Source organism: Dermacentor andersoni, chromosome 11, assembly GCF_023375885.2.
Source record: "Dermacentor andersoni chromosome 11, qqDerAnde1_hic_scaffold, whole genome shotgun sequence".
Classification (NCBI taxonomy): domain Eukaryota; kingdom Metazoa; phylum Arthropoda; class Arachnida; order Ixodida; family Ixodidae; genus Dermacentor; species Dermacentor andersoni.
Genome location: NC_092824.1, coordinates 106628192 through 106645039, shown reverse-complemented (window position 1 = coordinate 106645039; position 16848 = coordinate 106628192). Strand labels below are relative to the sequence as shown.

The window sequence follows — 16848 nt, the reverse complement described above, 5'->3', positions numbered from 1 at the left end:
GTGTGACGTCATACCAAACGGCGGCGGGTGGAAAGGCGCGGCGCTGCTCAGCGGCGGAACACCTGTGGCTCCGTGCTACTATAGTGGCGCATGCGGTGTAGTGACTAGGGGAGCGAGAGAGAGAGAAATATCCGTGGCGAGGCGCGCGTTGTGACGTCATGTGCCTCCTCGGAGCACCGCCCCGGCACGTACGTACGTATCCGTGCGTCACGCAACCCGAAATCTGTCTAATTCAGCCACCATAACTTATAGATCATAGGTGATGTATTGATTTGTGTGACGTTTTCTATTCTACATTGACTGTTGTTGTTTAAGCATGATTAACAAATCCGCTTTATGCCGAATTGTTTATTTACCCACCGCGGAGGCGTATCATGACTCTGGCGTTGAACCGCTAAATTATAGAGGCCGTGGCGGCCGCGCTTCATCATCATCATCATCATCCTCGCCACGCCCACTGCAGGGCAAAGGCCTCTCCCATACTTCTCCAACCAGCCCGGTCATGTGCTAATTGTGGCCATCTTGTCCCTGCAAATTTCTTAATCTCATCCGCCCACCTAACTTTCGACCGCCCCCTGCTACGCTTCCCTTCTCTAGGAATCCAATCCGTAACCCTTAATGACCATCGGGTAACTTCAGTCCTCATTACATGCCATGCCCATTTCTTTTTCTTGATTTCGACTAATATGTCATTAACCCGCCTTTGTTTCCTCACCCAATCTTCTCGTTTCTTATCCCCTTAACGTTATACCCATAATTCTTCTTTCCATAGTTCGTTGCGTTGACCTCAATGTAAGTTGAACCGTTTTCGTAAGCCTCCAGGGTTCTGCTCCGTAGGTGAGTAGTGGTAAGACAGATCCGTTAGGATGGCAAAATGCAAAAAAAATAAATAAAAAAATACCCGGCCCGTGTATGATATTGTGCATCCGTGCATCGGTTGCAAGTTAAAGAACCACGGGTGGTCAAAATTAATCCGGAGTACTTCTTCACAATCATACCGTGGTGTTGGCACGTAAAACCCCAGAACTTCATTTCTGTAACCTTTTGTTTCTTTTTTTATGTCTGCTCACGTTTTCATCCTTTGCGCATTGGACAATCGATTATTCACGGAAACGCCGGCGACACAAGAGTTGCCAACATTTCCAACGTCGTCAGAATAAACCACTCGCTCGTGCTCAACGATTTCATTTCGACTTTATCTTCGTTTTGCCGATCCTTCCTCTTCCCCGTCGAAACGTGGCTGACGCAACCGTCGACCGAACTTCTAACCTCGCGCTAGACAGCATAGCGTAATAGATTCTTGTTAACCACGATGACCCTGTTGCCAAGTCGTCTCACTTTTGTTTCTCGACGTTGTCCCTTCCACATACTTAAACAGCTGCGCGCCGCGAACGGTCGGTTTTTACAAAGTGCGGCGCTCACACTTCAGTAAAAGCTCAAGCGTCGTATCTAGTGTTCGGGTCAGCAGCCACGATACACATAACTGTGCACGAGACACTATATAGATGCAGTTTGCTGCGCGCACTTTCTCCGTTGCTGCCGGCTTGCACGTTGCGACAGAACCGCCAAGACTGCTGCGACCACGCGTACGCCATGCATGCGCGCTGAGAAGGTCAACACGTGGACATCGATAAAAAGGTCACCAGGTGAAAGAGAACATCGCAGGGCCGACGGCGAGCATTGTCGAGTGCTTACACAAATGCACGGACAGCTTAAAGGTAAACCGTCGCATCTTTTTTGGTATTATCCTTCTCGATACAGGTTTGCTCCACTGTCTTCGTGTGTGTGCCCGCATCACCCCCGAACTTGTCTGATCGCCGTTGATCGGCGCGCCTGCAGTGAAACGAAGCCTAGGGTTGTCGGTAACATCACCGCTATACTTGAGCCAGGCCGAGGCATCGTGAGGATAGGCACGTTATCCTCCCGGCTTAGGTATTTCCAAATGCCTTTTTACGCAAAGGGGAAAGTATGGTAGAGCAGAAAAGAAGAAAACAACGGGGAAAAGAGGAGGTGTGTTTCGAAGAAGGAAAAAAAAAAATTAAGGAGGGGGACTAAGTTGCGACGCGGAGTGTGTTGAAGTCCCCGTTTCGTCCCGGCGAGTTGCTATATATGTAGATATACACATGCCCGCTCACTAAGAAACGGGTGCTATATTGTTTTCGGTGATATCGCAACTCTTGACAAATACCCACGCACTCAGACGTGCTCGCAGGTTGACGCCAGGATAACCAGATGAATTTATTTATTTATTTATTTATTTGTTTATTTATTTATTTACCTATTTATTTATTGCAGGCGAAGGAATGGCCCAAGCAGGAATGGGGAAGTTACAGAAGAAATGTACACGACCAAATACATAATAATACTCGCGTGGCAGGAAATCTGCGGCTAACCCTTATAACCCGTTATTATTATAAATGTTCTGGTGCTTTACGTGCCAAAACCAATGTCCGATTATGAGACACGCCTTAAGTGGGCCGCCTTTCTGGCTGCCTGGGGTTCTTCCAACGGGGTTCTTCCAACGCTCTCGTCGGAATGCGGCTGCGGCAGCGGGGATCGAACCAGCGACCTTGCACTCAGCCGAAAAACATCATAGCCACTTGCCTACGTTGACACTATAGCAGCTTGAATCAAGCAAGACTTTGCAACTAAATAATCCATTCGAAATCGTCCCTCCTTGGCACTGGAGATTCTGATAGCCAGCATTTCAGTAGCACAGTGTTGGAATCTCAGCGCTGACTCCCGTTATTGCAATCGCACCGCTAGCACGAGTTGTTGCAAATGGGTCGCAAGCCCCAAGGGTAGCGTTGGCCTGGCGGCCTGGGGCACAACTGGAAGCATCCGAAGGTCCCGGCAAAGCATGAGTCGACTGGTAACAGAACAACTTGTTTATTCTAACATCGCAAAAGAGCGGCCGGTCAGGTCGACCGAAGTGAGAGACGGGAGAGCACGTTACTCAACAGAAGAAATCGGAGCCTCTCTCTGCGTCCGGGAGCAGCTGCTCTTATACTTTCGCAGTTGAGGGCAAGAAGGAAGGCCTCGTGACGAGGCCACGTGACGGCGGGCACGGACACGCTGAGAGACATGTTGAGACGAGTGTAGTGACGCATCCGCCAACCCGGCGCTTGTCAGACCTCCTCGCTTCACACTTGGGGAGCTCCTCTCCCCGGCTGCCACGCTTTGACAAGCGTGGGCACACACACACGCACACACGAAGACACGTGGCACTGAAACACGCCTGGACGCGCTTGGCGGGGAGGCTTTGCGGGAGCTCCGAACGGGCCAAAATGTCCGCCGCTTTGAATGAAGCCCCGGCGTCCGTTGCATCCGCGCCGGCTATACCGCGCGTCGTAGGCGAAAAGTAACAACAGTTATCGCACCTGTTCATTACTTAATAAAAGACAACAACAGTACACAATTGCCGAAGCATTGATTGAGCCGAGATCTATTGTTCGACCCCTGTTGACCACTTCTCTTCATGTTTTGATACTATTTTGCACAGTATCCGCTTTCCTTGGCCTCCACTTTTGAGCGTTCGTGTTCCTTCCCTTCCCTCCCTGCCCCTACTGACCGCCGGATTCTTAGCCCATCCCTCGCAGTGGGCAAAGCGATTCGAAGAGCGAGCAAGCAAACATGCAAACCATGATCGCAATACGACCACGCACATATAGGGGCCCTTTTTTTTCGCATTTTTATTTTGCGCTGCAACGTCGGCCACAAAGATCGGGCGGTACTTCGCGCGGATAGGGGAAACGTGAGTCGTACGTACGGCATGGGACGCGGTCAGCGGGAAGAAGAGGTTTGCCACATCGCGAAGGGGATCACGTCTTCGTTCCGCGATCGAAGCCATTTGTATTCGGCCTCGTCTTCGGACGACGTCATCGTCACCGTCGTTCACGTCCTGGGGACGCGACGTCATGACGGCGAGTGAAAGTCTTCGGCGATATTTTTTTTTTCGCCATCAAATAGGAACACTACGCAACAAAAGAAAATAGATAAATAAAGAGGCGCCGGCAGGACTCCATGTAAGGAAGGTTCCATTTTGCATGTTCCAGAGGTCGCCACGGACGCCATGCATGAGGAAACGTTTTGTTCAGCGCTATAAATACTTTTTGAGACGTTCGGCAGAGACGCTATATATGACTTTCGGTACAAAAGCATCAAAATGGCTCATTGAGTAAAAAAGCCGCCGGCTGTAACCTGTAGCAGGGAAACGGCAGGTAAATTTCCATTGGCCACGACGCCACGTCATGAGGGCGCCTCGACAGAGCAGAGCGGACGAGAGGAAACATCCCTGGGCGAGGGGAGACTACATCGCTGCCACGTACGCATGGCCTCCGAGATTACTACCCCGTTAACGCAGCGTTAACGCGTGCGGGGATGATCTCGGAGGCCATGACGTACGACGCGTCGCCCTCGTTCTCGGAAGCCTGTGTCAACGACGCGCGTTCTTTGTCCGCGAAAGCTTTCGCCTGCTTTCTGGCTGCGCCTCGCTAAGGTCAAATGAAAACGCGCCAAGCTTCTCAACGTGCTCGCTTGCCCGCGAAGAGTCCACACCCGAAGGACCGTTCAGCGGTGTTCAATTGGACATTAATGCTTTCACGTTCACAATTCGAGTAAGGAGTGCTTAGGTGCCCTCGCATTTTCTGCGAAGTTCGTGCATTCTCGAAATACAGCGTACAAACTGGTGGCCCTCCATTTCCTGTCGACTACAGTACGTATACTTTCCGCAACCACCCACCGTGGTTGCTCAGTGGCTATGGTGTTGGGCTTCTGAGCGCGTGGTCGCGAGGTCGAATCCCGGCCAAGGCGGCCCATTTAGATGGAGGCGGAATGCGAGAACCACCCGCGTACTTAGATTTAGGTGCACGTTAAAGAACCCCAGGTGGTCGAAATTTCCGGAGTCCTCCACGACGGCGTGCCTCATAATCAGAAAGTGCTTTTGGTACGTAAAACCCCGTAATTTACTTAACTTTTTTATTTCTGCAACCGAGCCGTTAGGAAGACGCATTAGAGGTGGTTGTGAACGCAACAGGTAACAAACCGGATTTTCTGGGCTGGCTAACCTCCCTGCTCTCGCCTTTCTTTCGTCTCAGTCGCATAGAATTGCGCACATCAGATGCCACAGAAACGCGTCCCATCTGGATTGCCGTGTGCCTTTGACGAGCGCGACCGTGGATATGTGCAGTGCATTTATAACGCTGCAATGCAAAAGTGACCGTGTATGAAATTAGGCGGACAGCATTGCTGCTGCACAGTGAGTTCGAGGTACGAGAGGTCATTGACTGCTTTGTCTGCACAATAACTTTTTCTGACGCGAAAATTCTAGACCTTGGCCACATGCGTCGACGGCGCACAAAGTTATTCGTTTCGCTACACTGGCGTTGTTAAAGTGTACCGGCCTGAGTGACCGTCTATAGTCTTACTGCGCATCCTGCGCGCGTGCACGAACTGCTCAGTCTCTCCCCCTTTCCATTACTCCCGGTGTAGGGTAGCAAACCGGACGATCGTCTGGTTGACATCCCTGCATTTCATCGTTTTTCCGTGGCCTCCAAGATGCGAGGTGCGCCCGTGCGATCTCGGAGGCAACGCTCCTTATTATCATCTGCATCTCTCGCCCATCCTCGTCACACCTCCATGGAGCGATCTAATGCGTGACAGAATGTACTTTAGCGACAACCCCTTGAGATACGGCATGCATAATTTGGCCGATAGATAGATCCGGTATATCCCGCCCACCGAAGGCGCCTACAAGTCTCTCACTCAACTATTCTTTTTTTTTTCTTTAATTATGCGTGTTGCGTATTGTGGCGTCTTGTGTATTATATGCTGCGTTTCTGCAACGCGCACGGTACGTATTCTTTGATCGTCCATCCTTCCCATCACAAGCAGCATGCTAGTCCTGCCTCCAGGCAATCAATTAACCCTCTCTAGCTTTCATCTATAAGCTTCTATTTCTCCCCCCCCTCTCTCTCTCTAAAGAAAAAGAAATCAGTCCGACAAGCACCCCAACAATAGAATTGGCTCGGCCTATATTAAAGAACAGTCGATAAATATACCGCTGCTCTCCACAAGCGCCCACCTCCCCGCCCACAGCTACACACATGATATCAAGTACATGCGCTATAGAAACACATATCTGAGGAAAGTCATGAAGGACGTGGGAAGGTCATGCACAAGCATCTTTAAATGGGGTTCGCATCTCTACAGATTGTTTATTACAAGCATACCCTATGCCCTCTCCCTCGGTGCAGGGTAGCAAACCAGACGTGCGTCTGGTTGACCTCCCTGTCTTCTGTTTCTCTCCCCACCTGTGGATAGGCAACACTGCCACCGCTTACTTTCGCGTTTGTTTTTGTCTTCTTTCTTTTATTTCACGGTCGTTTCAAAAAGGGGCCACGTCCGGTCGTTAGACCGTTGCTACCATGGCCTGCAGGCGAGGTGGGCTAGAGCCCGTCGCTTCCATACTAATTCACGCACAGAAGCTGAAATGCCGGGCCGCTCACAAACATAAGCCCGTATACAGTTGATGGTCCTTTGAATGTCGAGGGAGAGAGAGATAGAGGTGAGAGAGACAAGACGAGAATGACACGAACGAACCGGTTCTTCTTTTTGCGTCTTCGTCGACGTCTCTGACAATCGCCTGGTCCGGAAAAGAGCTCGCGGGGCCACCCTCCTCGGCTACCCTGCACGAACCATCACCTGCCACCGTTCACACTCTCCAGCGCAGCGCATTACGCGTAAACTTTTCTTTAGTTTAACATGCCATCGCGTGCCGCGGGCGTGCAGCTATGAAGTCAAGGTCGATCGTAAATTAGTTATGATGGTTACGCGCACGCCTCTCCGGCAGGGCCGTTTTTCTCGAGATCGGACGACCGGATTACACGGGGGATCGTGCCTGGCGTGCGTGCTGGCTCCGCAGCGTAATGGCTGATTACGCCGATCCTTGTCTCCGATAAAAGAAAGAAGGGAAGGCACGGCACGGCGATAGACCGTTCATTTAACAGAGGGGGGGAGGCATGATAAACGCCGCGCAAACGATGGACAGATGATACGGGAGACACTTGCGTGTTTCTTGTAAACTGGGAGATGCCAATCACTTCGTGTCCGGGCATGGCCTTCAGACTGCCGAACCACTTGTGTGGGCAGTCTGCGACATAGGGGATGGGCCGAGAAGTGCGTGAAAAATTGCTGCCCGAAAAAAAAAAAAAAAAAAAAGAAAACGGGTCGCTTCTGTCATTACAATTATCCCGTCAGCTTTATTATTATTATTTTTTTTTGACGTTCTGCTTCTTGATGAATGACGAGAAACGGAAGTTTGTTTAAAACGGGGAACGTATGAGTAGCGACACGAGCAACATATGCCGGTAGAATGAGGGACACGTTGCGAATACTGACACGTGTTTGTATTCATTAGGAGTAACAGTGTGTACAATACTCACAGTCTGTTTTGTATTTTACCGGTCGCTAGCCATGCGGGCTATCGGTCCAAATATCTCTCTGAAATGTTTCCCTAGCCATCTAATAAAGATTCTGTTTATTCATTGATTGGTTGATGAGTACATGTTTACTGTTTAAAAAAATGAAAGAGAATAAGAAAAAAATTATGAGCGATTTCACTCTGTGAAGGTGGATGACCAGCGAAGCTGTTTAGCACACGACACAGAGGTGACATAAAATTCTGAACAAACATATGAACACATTTACTGTCCTGATCGGTGTCATCGTGACGATAGGTACGCACACACATTATCGTATCACCTCTGTTATTAAATGCGTCCGTACGTAATACAACGAACGGCTCATACTCCCTTAAGCAATGGTTCATACCACCGTAAAGAAAAAAAAAGGGGGGGGGGTTTAATGCGGCCTCCCGATTACGACGACAGAAGAGAAATGGAATTCTACGCTGGAATGATGGAGCGACAACGGAGCAAGCTGGGGGAAGGAGACGACGACAACGACGACGAACGCGTGAACAGTGGCACGAGCGCGTTCACGCCGTGAGGTGCCTACGAGCTAGTTCGCGGGTTGCTGGCGGGTTGTTCCCGGACGACAGAAATGCCCTAGCCATATACAGCTTCGCTGTAAGAGGTTACGAGCAATCTTTGACCAAGTTGTGTGGCTGAAATGGCGAGGTCTAGCGAACTCGCAAGGGCCTACCAAAAAGGTAGCGCCGTAGAATCTCGAAAAACTGTCTAGTCGATGAGGGGAGGGAGGAGGGGGGAGGCAATAAGGCAACGCCTGTAACACTTGAACCAACCACACACTTGCCAACCCTTGCTTGACTGAAGCGCATGACTGTATGAGCTTTTGCTGATAGTACGGCCACGTCACCGGTATAGTAAAGGACGGGTAGGTGAATTTCAGGCACGCAGGGCAAGTGGAATACCTACCCAGAACGCGTTCACTCTCGGAGCACTACAAAAATGAAAACGTGTTCTGCGTGGCTGCTGCCGCTACTTGTCTTCAACGGCGGCATTACACATGCGCAACGGGACTCGAACTTGGAACAGCAGCACGTTCTCGGCCCGTGGTAAAGCGCTACTTGAGCGTTAGGCATCACGAAACCGCTGGGCGTGTTTTATTCCAGCGAAGGCCATCCGTTTCGCCACGAAGTAATGCTCATCACGGCGCAGCAACTTACCCAAGAAGCACGTCCTACTGAAAAACAATGCGCTATGGCGTGCGGTCAGAACGCATTCTTTGGAATCTCATTGGCCCACATAACTGAACTCGGTAGAGAGACGGGGGGGGGGGGGGGGGGGGGGGAGGGGGGGTGAAGAGGTGTGTGCGAAGAGGTGGGTGCGACCGCGTTGTCGCCGCGCCCTAAGTCGATGCTAGCCCGGGTGTCGCGCGTTTACGACAACCACATCCTCCTTGCGTTCCATTGTGCAAGCACGATGAGCAATGGGCATTCACGTTCGAGCCCGCGACTACCGTTCTCGCGCCGCCGACGCTGCGGCCACTCCATTTCAGCCACATCACCGACTACGACGAAACGAATTACGACCCTATACATTCTTCCGAAACTTCTCTTTCTTTCTTGCTTTCTTTCCTTTTTCTTCTTTTTTAGATGCAAATCTTCCAAACACTTCTGAATCGCGGGGATTTCGTGATCGTACGCGATCGACCATGCCGGGCCAAGGGCGACGCAATGGGAAAACCGGGCTGAGGCAACAAACCAAGACTAAACTGAAAAAAAAAAAAGACAGAAAGAAAGAAAGAAGGAAAAGAAATGAAGAAAGAGAGAAACCCGCCCTCGTTAGCAGCCACGCAATAGACCCTCAACTGTTGAGCACCTTCCGTCGAATGCACTACGCCGCAAGGACTGCAGTAGGCTCGCATTCATTATAAAGACGGCAGTGAAATGTGGAACGCTTGCACTGTGCTCGGCATATGCCTCATTGAAATGCCGGGCCATAGAGTCAATCCATCATATACGGCGCGCTCGGCACAGACGGGAGAGGCTTGGCTTGGTTCGCTGGCTGACGGCCTACTTACCATTTCTGGCCAGTTCGTTCCTTCGATCCGCTCAGGTATTCGTTATACGCTCTCGAAGCACGCCTACAGGCAAACAACAGTAGCAGCCTTAGACAATAGGCGAGACGTTCCTATAGCACGCTTCATTTCGTGCTCGCTGGTCCGACTTGTGCTGCGACGCTGAATCAGTGTTTAAGGACGTCCGGTTCGGTGCAATCGAGTCATGTTTATGACCTACCCAGGTGTAACAAACTCTTGCGTTAAAATCAAGGAAAGACAAATTGAGGATCACATGCTTGGTGATAAGCATCGAATCTTTGAAGTCCACTGATTTGGCGTTTTTGTTTCTTCTTTTCTCGTTTACCGTTACATCACCGGCGTTCGAACGAAGCGTGACCACTGTGGAACGAGCGGCCCCGTTCCGGCGAGGCAATCAGTTAACGGGTTGTTTTTTTTAATGTCCAAACCTACTTGGTTCACGTATGCGACTCGGCGAGAACGAGGAAGAGAAGTTCACGGACGTCGAGACTGATCGAGCTCTGTTGGCGCATAATGGATCTTAACAGATCAGATGATGCATGAAAGAAAGCGGGCAACAAGAACAGACACGTTGATAAGATCGCTTTTAAGTTTGCTTTCTTGTTTTCTTACCCACTACTCGCCGGAACAGTTAGCCGTTGTGCAAGGCCACGGTACTGAAAACGACGGCGCATAAATTTTCTTAGTTACGTAGCATCTGCAAGCAAAGGCGTAGCACCTCCAGCGATAGCGTTTTTACTGCTGTGTCAGACAGCACCATCTTCCGGATCGGCCAACGAAAACAGTTAGACGGTCACAAGAACTCGCGGTTATAGCTCGCAAAGAACGCTATAAATTCCTTGAAACATCCCCACCAGCCGTGGGTCAACATATTTGTAACTTGCTTAATTGTACCGCTCGTAATCACACCTTCACATAGCAGAGGATACCCGCTACGGTGGCTTAGCGGCTATAGGTGTGGCGCTGCTAAGCACGAGGTCGCAGGATCGAATCCTGGCCGCGACGGCCGCGTTTCGATGGGGGCGAAATGCGAAAATCCGCCTCTATACTGCACCCTGTGAACGTGAATATGCAGCGACGCTGGTGCGGACGTTAGACGAGTACTGCCCCGCTAATTGACATGACATGACGCTAGACAAGCAGCACCACCACAAGTGACGCATGCGTCAAGTGCGCACACGTATCCTCATTCTTCTAGGCCGCCCGCCAAACGCAAGTGCTTTAGTCAACTAAATGAATGTTTAAAAGTAAACTGCGGCAGAAAATGCGTAAAGTACGAGTGACGCAAAGCTGGAGACATGATAGCCTCGGATTGTTATTGGAATATACAAGAAAACGTAAATCCGTTACGCGGAAACTGAAAGACAAAACCCTTTTCCAGCTGTCGTTTGAGGCCTGGCCGCCGCGCAAGGTATCGGCAGCGTTAGCGCAGCATACATTCTCATTATTGTAGGCCGCCAGCGTAGCGCAAGTGCGTTAATGAAGTAATTGAATTTCTCAAAGTAAGATGCATCATAAAATTCGTAATGCACGACTTACGCACAACCTACAGACACGATATAATCGGACTGTAATTCGAATACACCAGAAAACACAATTATGTTACGCGGAAACTCAAACACGACACCCTTTGCTAGCTGGCGGTTTTAGTGTGAGCACGCCACGACGTATCCCGACGAACTAGAGACAAGCAGCTTCGCTGTAGAACGGCCGCATCCAGCTCATTGAGGGCAAGTTAAAAGATCTCCTGGCGGCCAAAATTAATCCGGAGTTCACCACCACGGCGTGCCCCATAATCACAATAGTGGTTTCTGGCAAGTTAAACACGAGAGTTGAATTCAATAGCAGCGAGATCCAACGCGCCGGAAGTAGCGGTGCGATTCTAACGTACGCGCTGTACTACACGACGATGAGACGATGAAATATGCTACACTCTAAGAAGGAAAGGAGGAAATGGGGTATTGAGGTTACTCCTTTAGGGGAGCAACTGATCTGCCACAACCATTCCTCCCTTTAGGGGGTAAGTGCGAGGGGATGAACTGTTACTCCCCATGCCGTTACTCCTCCGAGGACTAACAGTTGCTCTTTTCCAATGCTCCTCAAAGGAGTAACGGTCATTATTTCCGATGCTCCGCAAAGGTGGAATTAATGAAATTAGGCATTTATACGCTAATAAAAAAGATTACTGAGCTGAAAAAAAAAAGAAAAAAAAGGTGCCTGATAGCAGGATTCGAACTCACGTCCTCGCGCTCTCATGTTAGCTGCTCTAACCACTGCACCACGGCAGATTTTTTTTTTTTTTTCTTTATTGCATGGAAATATTGGTAGTGTCAAGTCAATGCAGTTACATTACATATGAACATACACGCATACAAAACAAATTCACACACAGTATGCAGTCCAATGACAGTTCAAAATTCTGGCAAACAAACACAAGCGTCCAGACGCGAAATCCATTCAGGTACGGGATCATATGTAGCAACCACACTACGTACTTGAGCAGTCTCTTCACGGAAGATAGACCTTGTCGAGCGAGGAGGCTCGGCATGTCTGTCGATCATTCGACTTCTCCATAATGAATAAAGTCCTAATAACATAAACAAATCGTATGGTGTATTACTGCCTGTCTTTTTGAAAGGAAGGAACCGGATACCATAACGTGTGAGAGGAAAGTCTTTTTTGAGAGTTCTTTGTAGAATGTCCCAAAAATGAAATGCGTCACGACAAAGTATAAAGCAATGCTCTATTGTCTCGGGTTGATTGCAAAGTCTACAATTTGTATTCCAGGGTACGAACAGTCCTTTTTCCTGAAGCCACGTTTTAACTGGCAGTGTGGAGGTGTGCAGCTTGAAGAAAAACGTTTTCGCTGCAGGCGCAATGCACATTCTACGGACACGGCAAAGAACATCTTGGCCATATAGAGACAGATACGGCTTTCGGTACAGAGGTTCGGGGAAAAGGTTATCTATAAGTGCTACATTTAGCGACGTGCGATTAACGGTAAACAAATATTCAAGGGTGAACCTGGCTTTTAAGAAGGAAATAGTGTCGACAAGTTCCTTTAGGAAGCCCCATAACGGTAGTTCTTGAGCAAAGTTTGTCGTGACATAAAGAAAAGGGAGGTGTGACGCAAGACGTGCTCGATTAACTGCGAGCAAGAATGGATGACGGACATTTTTAAGGTAAAATAAGCGCATGACCAATTGTCGCACAAACAAATGCACAAGACCCAGGCCTCCCTTTTCAAGCGGGAGAAAAAGGTTGTCCCTTCTCATGGCTTCCCATGATGAATGCCAAATAAAACATGCAAATATTCTATGAAATGCCTGGACATGGACACGTGAGCAGTGTAAGACCTGCAGAACATAAAGAAGCTTCGAAGCGAGAAATGTATTGCATGCCGTAGCTCTCGCAAAAATGGAGAGGTCACGTCCCTGCCAGGTTGTCACCTTTCGACGAATAGTGGTTATCGTGGACGTCCAATGAGGTCCACTATTACGGAAGTTATCGAGAGGTACTCCAAGATATCGCAACGGAGACTGATTCCAATGAATATTCGCGAATATAGAGGGAGTGAGTGCCCACATGCCGAGCCAAAAGCCTCTACTTTTTTCAAAATTTACAGTAGCTCCTGCAGTCTCACAGAAACGCAGGGTAGCGTCTATTGCCTTGGCAATGCTTGGCTTATCGACGCAAAAGAAGGCAATGTCATCTGCATAAGCTAGCACTTTAATTTCCTCATCGGCATACCTGTATCCTTTAATGCTCGAGTCGCAAAGCACGCTTAAGCAAAGCGGTTCTAAGTATATGGCGAAGAGTAAAGGCGAGAGAGGACAACCCTGACGAACGGATGACTGTACCTGTATTATATCCGAGAGGGTACGGTTCACAATTAACTTTGTAGTGCAATGTTTATAACAAAGTGTTATACCATTGTATAATACATCCCCTAACTGAAGATGTCGCAGTAGTTGGAACAAAAATTTGTGTTGAACCTTATCAAAAGCTTTGACGAGGTCAATCTGGAGAAGAGCTACTTGATCCGTACTACCCTCTATGCACTCAAGGACTGAACGTGCGATATGAACATTTGTCTGTATAGAGCGGCCTCGAATTCCGCATGTTTGATGATCACCTACTAATTTAGTAATGACTGTTTGCAATCTATTTGTCAGTACTTTTGCAAATATCTTGTAATCCACGTTACACAATGATATCGGCCTATATCCGTTTACCCTCTTTATTATTTCATCATCAGTGCTCTTTGGTATCAAGGTTGTGTGGCACTGATAGAAAGATGGAGGAAGCTCACCATATTTATAGGCTTCCTCGAAAAGCTGCTCAAGAAAAGGACACAGGAATTCCTGAAATTTTATATAAAATTCCGCACTAAGGCCATCAGGGCCAGGCGTCTTGTTTTTCTGAAGCGTTTCGATGGCAAAATTTATTTCTTCTCGAGTGATTGGCCCATCAACGCTGAGGCGATCGTCTTCTTCTAAGTGTGGCATAAGCGAAATAAACTGATCCGCGTTTTCTTCGTATCCATTCTGAGACTTAATTGCAGTGAAAAGATCTTTATAATGAGTTTCAAATAGGTTTATTATTTGGGACGTTTCTGTGTATATAGACCCACCAGACTCAATTTCCAATATTTGCTTGGAAAGCGCATATCGCTTTTCATCACCGAGAGCCCTTTTTGTGGGCTGCTCTTCTGTGAAGCGAGTTGTGCGTGAACGGACCATTGCTCCTTTGTACACTTCCGTCTCATATTTCTGTATTTGTGCGCGAACTGCATTTATTTCATCACTATACAATCCTGGTTCCTGGCTTTCGAAAGCGTGCAGCTTGTGCAGTAGATCATGAAGGTAATGCTTTTCAGCTTTTTTTCTTTGAGACAGCTCACATGAAATGGCAATCGCCTCATTTTTCACTCTATTTTTGAACATTTCCCATTGAGCAAACAATGGAAGCTGTTGACATTGTGTTATTTCTAGCCATAATTCTTTCACTTTGTTTACAAAACTTTCCTCTCGTAAAAGTTGTGTATTAAGTTTCCACAGTGCCCAGTTTGGAGCAAACTTGCGAAATTTTCGAGGACCCCATGAAACAGCTACCAAACAGTGGTCTGTGAAAAATACGGGCTTCACGGCGTAGTTGTGGATGTGAGACCAGAGATTCGTCGAAACATACACACGATCAAGTCGAGCGTGGGAGACGCCTTGAAAGTGCGTGAACCGAACCCAAGAAGGTGTGTAGGCTCCCACGTCTATTAGATTGTGATCTTCCGTTAACTGATGCAGGAAAGTAGCACTTGCATCATAACGATTAGTTAGGTATGAGTGATCTCTGGAATCACAAACACAGTTGAAGTCTCCCAACAGTACCAAATCTCTGTCAGTATCTAGGAGCGGAGCAAGTGAGAGGAAGAAAGCCCTCCTGTCATTAACTTTTGAGGGAGCATAAACGCAAATAAACCGCCAATTACGGCCATGAAAAGAGAGGTCACAGCATATAAGGCGGCCTTCCCCATCAACACGTAGCGACAATGAAGAATGATTTAACTGCTTTCTGATTAACAAAAAGCATCCAGCGGAAGCACCACATGCTTGGCTAATACACACCTCGTAATCAGGTTGAAAAGTTTGCAGCGCAAGGTTGAAATCACCAGCAGACGATATCTTTGTCTCTTGCACTGCACCAACATCAACTTCATGCTGCCTAAGCACGTGTAGTAACTGCTGCTGGCGTCTTATATTCCTCAGCCCACGTACGTTGAGTGTCGCTACACATAAGGGTAGGGTGAAGGCGGTAGCCATTTTGCTCACCTAAAGCTTTTGTGTTTCATCGCCCTTGGCCACAGGTAAATCTGTGGTCTTGCTCCCTTTGGACTTCTTTGTGGCACTCTCCTGACTACGCTGATAAAACCGGCGCGGCACATTATTACCAGGAGAGGTAGGTCGCTGAGCAATAGGAGACACTTTCTCGGGCGCTTGTAGTGCACTTGCTGTTACTTCGTCGTTGAATGGTGCCGGACGTTTCCGTGTCTGACCTATGTCCATCGCCTCTTCCTCTTCTTCCTTGTCATCAGGGGGCTTTTCTTTAAGGCTTGCTAGGCCAGGTGGGCAAACTGAGTCATCCTCGCCTGTAGCCTCGCTAGTATTACTTGGGCTGTTGTGACTGCTTGGCGTTGGCTTCAAGGACTCCTGGTCTTCGTCCCTAATGCCACCTGTAGTCTCTCCGGTGGCATCTACTACCTCTGTAGAATCCATGAGATGGTCCAGTTGTGGCTCGTCTGCGTTATATTGCCCAGAACGAAGCTTATTGGCGTATGTGGACACGCAGGCGTCCGCTGAGTGACCAAATCGGCGGCACTGTAAGCATCTCGGTGTTCTGCATTGTCGACGAACGTGTCCCACACGCTTGCAACGAAGGCACAGCGGAGGCCTACCGGGGATAAGTACGAGGCACTGGTGTCCATAAATGGACATAATGTGCGGTATTGAGCTTACGGTGATAGTGTCCTTGAGCACCAAGGAAACCTCCCGGTTTGTTGTCACCCACTGTTCCATACCAGTGCACCTCCATACTTCTCTCTCCACCGACTTCACCTGACCATAGCTCTGGAACGCCTCTTCAACGCGTCGTGGTTCAAGGTGAGGTGGAAGCCATAGTAATTTAAACTTGATGTTTTTAGTCTCCGGATCTATCACCATGCACTTCAGCCCTTTGACACGGAGCTCACCACAAGCGACGAGAGTTTGTTTTGCCGCACTACTAGCGCAAGTAACCATCCATACATGGCTCATTTGATACTGTCCGACACCTACAATATCTGAAGTATTCACTACCTCAAGCAGAGCGTCTCGGAAGTCAGGAGCACGGTATGGTCTGCCACTCAAGTCCGCATGAAGGAAGACAGAATTCAAAACGTCGTTACCGGTTGGTAGACGCGGGAGGACAACTTTGTAACTTGCATCTTCGTTCGAAAACGGGGTCGACGATCCTCGGCCTGGGGCCGATACGCTGTTTCCAGCAGAGAGCATTTTCGAGCACAGCCGTTCCACACGGCTTCTTCTTCCACGGCAGATTGCTTGACGGGATAGGAAATTGAGACATGTTAAGCATTGGAACGCAGGTGCGGCAATGTAAAAGCGACTCGGCATTTTGTGTATGCTGCTCGGGGAGAGTGTAACGTTGAGTGTACTTGCAACCATAAGCGAGTGCGAAAAGAAATATGCCCGATTATTCTTAGGGTGCTTTAAACTGAGGCACTACACGATGCAAACCTGTAGCGAGCTCAAACAGGGCACCTAAGACGACAGAGAC

The 16848-nt window shown here is 48.8% G+C and overlaps 1 protein-coding gene across 1 annotated transcript; it reads right to left on the bottom strand.

The window, feature by feature from the left end:
- Positions 1-15347: 15347 nt before the first annotated feature.
- Positions 15348-16565, bottom strand: LOC126539596 (uncharacterized). Its single transcript, XM_072285520.1, has one exon. The coding sequence runs from the start codon at positions 16563-16565 to the stop codon at positions 15348-15350; it is 1218 nt and encodes a 405-aa protein (XP_072141621.1).
- Positions 16566-16848: the final 283 nt, after the last annotated feature.